Source organism: Mus pahari, chromosome 6, assembly GCF_900095145.1.
Source record: "Mus pahari chromosome 6, PAHARI_EIJ_v1.1, whole genome shotgun sequence".
NCBI classification, from domain to species: Eukaryota; Metazoa; Chordata; class Mammalia; order Rodentia; family Muridae; genus Mus; species Mus pahari.
This window is the reverse complement of record NC_034595.1, coordinates 49,825,328-49,835,039: the sequence shown is the minus strand read 5'-3', so window position 1 is coordinate 49,835,039 and position 9,712 is coordinate 49,825,328. Positions and strand designations below refer to the sequence as shown.

Below are 9,712 nucleotides of genomic sequence, written 5' to 3'. Positions count from 1 at the left end.
GAGAGAGAGAGAGAGAGAGAGAGAGAGAGAGAGAGAGAGAGAGAGAGAATATATCTGTAGTCCTAGTATCCCCTTCAAGGGCTATCCTCCATGAACTAACTTACTTATTTCCACTAGACCCCACATTTCAGGATCCACCACACCTCCCAGTGGTTCCACAGATTAGGTAACAAACCTTTAACATGTGAGGGTACTTGTCAAGTAGTTATATTATAGAAAAAAAAAAAAACCCTGAATTTGAAGAACCTGAATCTTTTATAATAGGCAATAAACCTGACCTGTCCCAGGAGACACAGACTCTTCAAAAGCTGTTTGTTGTGTAAACATACTTGAAAAGAGCACCTGGGAACTGGAGATGTGGTTTGTTGGTTAAAAGCACTGGATGCTCTTCCAGAGGACCTAGGTTCAATTTCCAGCATCCACATGGCTGTTCACAACCATCTATAACTCCAGTTCCAGGGAATCTGATGCCTTCTTTTGACCTCCTTGAGCACAGACTTATGTGCAGGCAAAACCTGTAAAACAATGATACTAAAGATGTTTAAATCTTCTGGGCGTGAGCTGAGAGCCTCTGAGGGAGGGATACATCTTCATATTTCCAGGGTCACTCCAGGGTCTGGTATAGACTTGGAAATGGCCAATTACTGAGCCAAGTTGTATCACCAGAAGAAAGATAAGGAAGAAGAGCCCCAGCGTTGAACAGAGGGACAGATAAGGAGGCTCTCCGCAGTGGCACCTGGCTGTTTCTTCTTCTTCTTCTTCTTCTTCTTCTTCTTCTTCTTCTTCTTCTTCTTCTTCTTCTTCTTCTTCTTCTTCTTCTTCTTCTTCTTCTTCTTCTTCTAAACATTTTATTTATTTATTTTATGTATATGAGTACACTGTAGCTGTACAGATGGTTGTAAGCCTTCATGTGGTTGTTGGAAATTAAATTTTAGGATCTCCGCTTGCTCTGGCCAACCCCACTCGCTCCGGTCAGCCTGCTCGCTCAGTCCTTGCTCAGTCTGGCCCCAAAGATGTATTTATTATTATAATGCATAAGTATACTGTAGCTGTCCTCAGATGCTCCAGAAGAGGGAATCACATCTCATTATGGGTGGTTGTGAGCCACCATGTGGTTGCTGGGATTTGAACTCAGGATTTTCAGAAGAGCAGTCAGTGCTCTTACCCACTGAGCCATCTCCCCAGCTCCGGCACCTGGCTTTAATAGTGGATGGGGGGAGGAAATCTCAAGGCTAGTTAATCTAGTGAGTATCCATTACCTCTAGGCTAAGTAATCACACTCCCATAGGCAAACAGCCATCTCTGTAGAGATCTGTCTGGATTCCAGAGAAATGGGGCCACAGAACACCTAGTAATTCCTACACTCACTAAGCAACTGCTACACACTGTCATCTGTAACCCCCACAGAGATAATGGCAGCGGACACTTGCCTACCTTGCTAAGCCCTTGGGTCTTTTCTCAGCCCCACGAGGCAGGTTGTATACTAACTGTCCCAGTCCTCCCACATCAGGAGATGGTCCTCCCACATCAGGAGACGGTGCAGAGATGAACTTGCATGTGTCTAGTCCACACAAGTGCTACGTGGCAGAGCCAGGAAATTTCAGACTGCAAATCCTCTTTATTGTGGCCAAGGTGATTAGAACTTACACCAGCAACATGTCCTCAGCGCTTTTGACATGAAAGACATTGTTTAGAGGAGCAGTTCTCAACCTGTGGGTCAAGACCCCTTTAGGGTAGAATAACTTTTTTAAAAGGGTCATCTAAGACCATTGGAAAACACTGATGTATACTTTATGATTCATAAAAGTAGCAAAATTACAGTTATGAAGTAACAACAAAAATAACTTTATGGTTGGGGGTCAGGACAACATGAGAAACTGTGCAAGGGTCAAAGGCTTAGGAAGGTAGAGGACCACTGGTTTTAAGCTACAGGGGATCTGGAGGGAGAGAAGGCATAGACCTTGTCTTATTCTTAGGAACCTGATATCCCAATGGAGAGATAAGCCTTTAAAAAGTTTAGCAAAGCTGGGTGGTGGTGGCACACGCCTTTAATCCCAGCACTCAGGAGGCAGAGGCAGGTGGATTTCTGAGTTCGAGGCCAGCCTGGTCTACAAAGTGAGTTTCAGGACAACCAGGACTATACAGAGAAACCCTGTCTCGAAGAAAAAAAAAAGTTTAGCAAAATACAGTAAGTCATAGGGTAAGGCTGTAAGAAAACAGGAATATATAACAGACCTGTGAAAATAAGAAATAAGTGTCGCCTTTAATCCCAGTACTTGGGAGGCAGAGGCAGGCAGCAGGCGGATTTCTGAGTTCAAGGACAGCCTGGTCTACAGAGTGAGTTCCAGGACAGCCAGGGCTATACAGAGAAACCCTGTCTAGAAAAAAAGAAAGAAAGAAAGAAAGAAAGAAAGAAAGAAAGAAAGAAAGAAAGAAAGAAAGAAAGAAAGAAAGAAATGTCACTTTATAATCAGAAAAATTACCACCTCACATTACTGTATTTATAAACTTTATCTCACTCAACTTTCTCAAGAGTCACATAAAACACACAGGAAAAATAATAAGATGAATTTTCAAGCACAGAAAAACCAGGATTCAGGGAAAACAGGAACCTGGCATGGTCACGCATTAAATTGCAGAGACAGAACTTGGGTTAATTCTCTGAGTCTAGCCCATTGCTATGCCCACTGATGACCATGGGAATATAAAGGAGAGCCACACTGTCACTGGTCCCAGGTTAGAATACAATACGGGGTCTGCAAACGAGAAGAGAGTTCTGGGTATCCTTACACAAAACCCAAGAGGCTCCAAGCAGACTGAGGCTTCCCGGAGAAAGGAGGCATGGGCTAAAGCCACAGCCTTCATCCACTCCATCTGTCACTGCTTCCCGTCACATACTTGGTGCTAGGCCCTGGAGAAAACTAAGATTCCTGGGGGTGGTCTAGTAGCAGTGCATTTGTCTAGCTCATGTGGTACCCTGAAGCTAATCCTCTGTACTACAAAGAGCAAAAGCAAAGAGCAGTCCCCAGAGTCAACTTCTCAGCCCCTAAGAGAAAAAGGAAACTGGGGAGCAATCAGTAAGAGCCCTGGGATACTCTCCAGGCTGGGAAGCCAGGCAAGGCTTTGGAAAGGGCAAAGGGTTGGATTAGAGTCATGGGAAAGCAGACGTTAGCCAGAAAGAAAAGGATGTGCCCTGTGTCACAGGCAGAGGGACGATCTAATCAATGGTCATTCCCTTGAGAAATTTTGCCCCAGCTTGTGGCTGTCACTCTGTGTGCAGGGAGGCCAGACTGCACTGATGTTAGGAGTCAGCCACGATCGGGAGGACATGGTCCAAGCACTACTGAGCTGCCAGGCAGATGTCAACCTGCAGGACAATGATGGATCTTCTGCCCTCATGCTGGCCTGTCACCAAGGCAACGCCGACCTGGTACGACTGCTCCTGGCACACCCAGCCTGCAACAGAAGCCTGACTGACAAGGTAAGATGGACGGGCAGTTAACCAGTAGGTATTTAACATCCATCCTGAAAAGTGTCTTGTCAACCCTCAGAATTCAGGAAACCACATGGCTGTAGCAATAAAGTCAACCTCGTAAGGCTGGTGTAGGCTTTATATATGGTAATGGGTGGTAAATGGTCATAGCCACCAGTCTGTGAAACTCACAAGATTAAAACACTGTGCTGGGGAAAATGGGCCCAGGCCTAGCTTGGTCCTGAGCCTCCACTGGCAAAACTAGTAACTTGGATGGGATAGTTCTGTGTCCAGGGGAGACTCTGGGAAGCCAGTGATGACATAAAATTTACAGAGACAACTCTGTAGTCATTAAACTGACAATACCTCCATGGCACAGATCTACTTTGTGGAGTGATTCATTCTACCAAGTGAGCCTGCTTGATGTTGCACAGTTGTCTTAGTCAGGGTTTCTATTCCTGCACAAATATCATGACCAAGAAGCAAGTTGGGGAGGAAAGGGTTTATTCAGCTTACACTTCCACATTGCTGTTCATCACTGAAGAAGTCAGGACTGGGAGCAGGAGCTGATGCAGAGGTCATGGAAGGATGTTCTTTACTGGCTTGCTTCCCCTGGCTTGCTCAGCCTGCTCTCTTGTAGAACCAAGACTACCAGCCCAGAGATGGCACCACCCACAAGGGGCCTCTCCCCCCTTGATCACTAATGGAGAAAATGCCCCACAGCTGGATCTCATGGAGGCATTTCCCCAAATGAAGCTCCTTTCTCTGTGATAACTCCAGCTGTGTCAAGTTAACACAAAACTAGCCAGTACAACAGTCAATGATAGTCCCCTTAAATGACAGTCCCACACTGCCCAAATGGTAGAATCCAACCTAATCCATGAGCTCAACCTAAGCTCATGTCCATGACTAATACATCGTCTCTCTACTGTCCCACCGAAGACACTGAACCTTGCTGCTGAATCCCTCATATGTAACAGAGCGCTTGCCACGGGTCAGTGACTCACCAAGAACTGCATGAATGAGCTCTAAACTTAAGGGTTCAGTCACAACAAAGTGACCACATTTCCGATCATCACAGTGGGTGACATTTCTAGAGCACTTGGGGGAGCTAATCTTCAGCTGACCCCTGCTCTTCCCCAAGAATACAAGAAGGAATTCTTTGAGCAGAGATTCCATCTCAGGCCTGACTCTAGATTAATGTTGGTATCATGATTTAATGCTATAAACTGGCGTCTTTGTACTTAACATCAAAGGCATCGAAACTCTAGAGGGGGGAAAGAGAGGTCACTGCTATGCGAGGACAGCACCTCTTCCTGGATGCTGTTGGAGCCACAGAGAGTGATCATCTGCAAGCCAAGTGGAACCCCTACAGTCACAACTCTTGTTCACCCCTGCCTCCATTTCTGAGTACTTCAGAGAGCACAGGCTTTCCTGTTTTCGCACAGAATTAGGATTAGAGGATCAGGGACTGGAGTCTCCTTTTCCAAACAGTAGTGAGACAGAGGATCTGTCTTGGGGAGCCCTCTGTGAGCTGCCTAAATCTGGAGGAACTCTGAACAGTAGTAGCCCAGGGTCGCTTAGAAGTGATTAGCGCTCTTGCCTGGAAAAGGCCTGAGAAGAGATGCCTATAGGACAGGCCCAGCAGCTCTGAGTCTTGAAGATCCCTGGCTGTCCAGAAGAATAAACCAGGAAATGGGAACCTCTTTTGGGCCCACATGGTGGTCACAGATAAGAGAGAACTACGGGGCTTTCTGGAGGTAGAGGAAAGCCATGAGAGAGACAGCTTAGCTATGACTGTTAGAACTGACTTTAAGCTGGGCGTGGTGGCGCACGCCTTTAATCCCAGCACTTGGGAGGCAGAGGCAGGCGGAATTCTGAGTTCAAGGCCAGCATGGTCTACAAAGTGAGTTCCAGGACAGCCAGGGATATACAGAGAAACCCTGTCTTGAAAAACAAAAACAAAAACAAAACAAAACAAAACAAAAAACAAAAAGAACTGACTTTAAATGTGGCATTCACCAGTTTGAATGTGAGTTCAGGAACGGTGTGCCTTCTGATAGGTGAACAGATCACCCTACGTTTCTGTACACATTTGTAAAATGGGTACAGCGATGAGCTACCCAAATACTTAGTGTATTTAAGCCATACCTGCTGGCTGGAACTGTGGCACCCAGAGCAAAGTCCCAAGTGTATGAGCAGCTGGGGGCCTTGGGGCCTTGGCATTTGTCTGCTGGATGTAAGGAGGATGAAGATCTGACAGGAAAATCAAAGGAGGGAGACTGGCCCCCAGCTGAGAAGCCAGTTGGCCACCAGTCTTAATTCAATCTTGTGGTCCTCAGAAGGGGGTGCCATTGCTGTCCAGGGGAAGTTTGGTAATGTCTGGAGACATTTTTGTTTGTCACAAGCAGAGGAGGAAGTGCTCTTGGCATCTAGCGCCAGGGTGTTGATAAACACCTGCCGTGCACAGGAAGAGTAAAGAATTAGGAATTCCCTGGACCAAGCCAGATGTGGCCGCACACACCTTTTATCTCAGCACTCCGAGTTCAAAGCTAACTTGGTCCAAAAGCAAGTTCCAGGACAGCCAGAAACCCTGTCTCAAACAAAACAAAACAAAACAAAACAAAACCCTGGTCAAAGAGAGCCAGGGCAGCACCAAGGAGCAGGCCACTGCAGAGCAGGGCCTGGGGCCAGTGCTGGGCGTGGAGCTGAGCTGAAAGGGAAAGCCAGCCAGCATGGTCTTGTACAGGACTTGTAGGAGTCACCCAGGGTCCAACCACACTCGGTCCTCTGGGTCAGGCCTGACTGAGGATTCCCGCTTCAGCTTCTTAGAGCAAGGGAGAGAGCACATGGTTACCAGCAGCTGAGGGAGATGGGGATCCGCCAAGGACCAAGGCTGGTACCTGGAGCCAGCTCTCATCAGAGCACGTCATCCCGGCAACCAGCTGTCTTTGGAGTCTCAGATGTCCACAGCACACACAGTTCTGGAGACTCATGTTCGGAAACGGTTTTCTCTCATCAACAAAGTTCGATAAGAATACAGAGAACTGCAGGCACCTTCCTTAGGCTTAGGTGCCAATAAACTACAAGCCTCCTCTGGGGACCTTCGGCATGACAAGGAACATAGTGAGACCTGAACACCAGCTGCCAGCTTCTCCCCGGGAAGGGCTTATTTGGAAGATGTTTCAGAATACCCATCAAATGGGAACGTTTCTGAGACAGAGGTCATGCCTTGATCATCATTACCTGATGTATAATGGGTTCATGATGAGCTCTTATCTATTGAAAGACATTGCAGCACACACACAGGCACACACACACACACACAGTAGCAGACACACACAGGCAGGCAAGTGAACGTAAGCGCGCGCGCGCGCGCGCACACACACACACACACACACACACTCACACACATGCCATCTGTGCAGACCCCCCACTCTTTGGCTCACAGTCAAGTGCATGAGGAGCCTGCAGTGTTGTTGAGTGTGGCTCACTGGATCCAGCTAGTGCAGGAGCCTCCTTGTCTCCCGCCTTCCCCAGACTGCAGGAGATATTTACATTTAGGAGACACTCTCCCTCCCTAGGTGGTCTCTTTCTCCCACTTCCCATCCTCCCTGTCTGCGGCTGAGAAGCCAACAGATGGAGGCTGTCACCTCCAGATGGACTCTGTCAGAAAATGCATAGCCTCTGGGACTGGCCCTGTGGCATTTTCCCATGAAAACGGTCACCACACACTGTTTACATAAAGCGCTGGATGGTGAGGGCCGGCTTGGAACACAGGGTAAAGAGAGCCCTCCCTCTCCCCCAGACAATGTGGGAGTCCCTGCCGAACAGCCCCCTCCCCTCAACAGTGTGCGGACCCCCTGCTTTAGAAACTTTACCTTGCTCAGTCACACTCCTTAGGGTTGCTTGGTTCCTTTATCAATCTGAACCAAACACCTCCGCCTCTGTGGTCCAGCTTTCAAAGGTGCTTAGGGCTGAACAAGGTCAGGCAGCCCAGCCTATGCCAGGATGCATCAGGGACCAGGCTAGATAGTTCCTGCTGACCAGAGAGAGAGAGAGAGAGAGAGAGAGAGAGAGAGAGAGAGAGAGAGAGAGACCCATCTGATCAAGGGACTTAGCATCAGGGATGTGGGACAGCAAATTCAGGGCTAGCCTGGGATACTAATCTGGTCATTGTTTTGAAAGGAAGGAAAAGCTGGAGAGATGGCTCCAAGGCTGAGAGTGTACACTTCTCTTGCAAAGATTCCTCAACTCCCTAATACCCACAACAAGTGGCCCCCGCAATGCCCCTAAGCACCAGGGCTTTTCAGAATGCTGGCTGCGGGCGTGTGCCCACTCATAAGAGACTGGCTGCCCCATGAAGCTCACCCTCCACACTCAGGTGTGTGGGGGCTTCGCCTGCATCTCTGTACAGCCAGCAGCCCTGTCTAAGGAGAAGTCCACGGGCTCACAGGCTCTTCACACAGTGAGTGGGTTGCATGCACTGAAGAAAGTGCTGCAGTGACTTCAAGTGAGGAACTGTCAACTTGTACAAGTGCTGTGAGCTCGCTTCTGGTCCTAAGGAAACAACGAACGACGGGAGGGTGCTGGGCGAGGTAATCCTGAGGACCTGAGTTCAATCCCTAGAACTCACAGCCGTGAAACCATCCCGGCACTGCAGCACGTGCTTATAGTGGGGCTCACTGACCAGGTAGCCTTGCCTACTTGATAAGTTCCAGACCAGTGGGTGACCCTGTCTCAAAATGAACAAGGTAGACAGCACCTGAGGAGGCGCAACACCCTGTGTTGAGCTCAGGTTTCCACATACACATACACACATGTGTACATGCACAGATGAATGTATACACACACACACACACATACACACACATACACACACACACACACACACACACACACACACACACACGAGGAGAAAAATGCCTTTTCAGTGAGTTTGTAACTGTGGACGCAGAAACAAACAAACTTCCAATAAGTGGAAATTTTCTGGTATATTATGGTCTGTTTTAACAGCCTATATGAGAAGACATACATTCTGAAGACTAACAATGGGGAAACACCTCCTAACATACCACAGTCATTTACAATAAAGGGGGATTCTAGATAGATGTGTACCCCCATTTCACTGCTGTAAACCCAGCGACAGGTCTGCACTGGACAGAGCATAAAGAGAGCGCACCAAAACACTAATGCTGACGTAGATCTGTGTGTGCGGAGAGGGAGGGTTATTGTCTCTCCTAAATTTTCCAATTTTCTTAAGTGTTGAGAGTCTGCCAACCCTTTCTCTGTTCACACTGGCACCGACGCCCCAGGACAGAGGGTGGCTCCTGCGGAAGGGACCCTCACGTCTCATGGTCCCATGCCATTTGAGTCACATCCCCTCAGGGGTCACCTGATGTTTCTAACATCCTTCTCAACAATGCTCCCACTCTTCCCGATGAGTGGAGAGGCAGATAGGATGATTTTTTCTTTTTCTTTCTTCCCTGCAGGCTGGCCGAACAGCTTTGTCCCTCGTTCTGAATTCACCTGCCCACGTGGAAATCGCAGAGCTTCTGCAGGCCCACTCAGAGCCGGGCAGGTCCCTGGGACCGAAAGAGCTGCAGAAGAATTAGCAGCCAGGAACAAAAGGTTCCTTTTCTGGACTCCCCCCTTGCCCTTAGAGAGGGCCAGGGTCACAGCCAGAGGGTCACCATTCAAGACAGAAACTATGTCAAATATGCACAGTACATTCCCGTCATATAATCCTGCTCATTAGGATGCTCAGTAGTGTTTTGCCTTAGGCCAAGCCCCTCAAACTACATGGGGGTTCAGAGCAGCAGGGTGTGAGGTGCAGAGCATAGGCTGCAGTGGAGTCATCCAGAAACTCAAAACATCTTCAGCTTTGAATTCCTCGTGATGTCGTCTTTGCAGTCCTGTGTAGCAAGCAGGTAGGTCACGGCATCCTCGCACAATAGAAAAAGCAATACTTTTTACATGAAGTTCTAAAGCGCACTGGTTTTTGTTTTGTTTTGTTTTTAATCAAATATGTATACAAATATGCCCCAGCGACTATGCATGCCTAGAGGGAATGGCAGAGGAGTCTAAACTCGGGCAAAGTAGGACTAAGCCCAGTGATTGCAGTACCAGGGTGTGACACTTTTGAGTGCCCCTGGGGCCCCGTTCCCTCTATGGGAGTCAGCAGAAGACAAATGGTTAATACTAGTGATGCATGCATGACAGAGTCCAGTCATTTCACCC

At 48.1% G+C, this 9,712-nt stretch overlaps 1 protein-coding gene across 1 annotated transcript in view; it reads left to right on the top strand.

Moving 5' to 3' along the window:
- Positions 1 to 9,451, top strand: part of Kank4 (KN motif and ankyrin repeat domains 4) — a 64,526-nt gene extending 55,075 nt beyond the window's left edge. Inside the window, exons 9-10 of the mRNA XM_021200629.2 lie at positions 3,281 to 3,481; positions 8,965 to 9,451. Of these exons, the coding sequence (XP_021056288.1) occupies positions 3,281 to 3,481; positions 8,965 to 9,087 (324 nt within the window). The 3' untranslated portion in view covers positions 9,088 to 9,451. The remainder of the gene's footprint in view (positions 1 to 3,280; positions 3,482 to 8,964) is intronic.
- Positions 9,452 to 9,712: the final 261 nt, after the last annotated feature.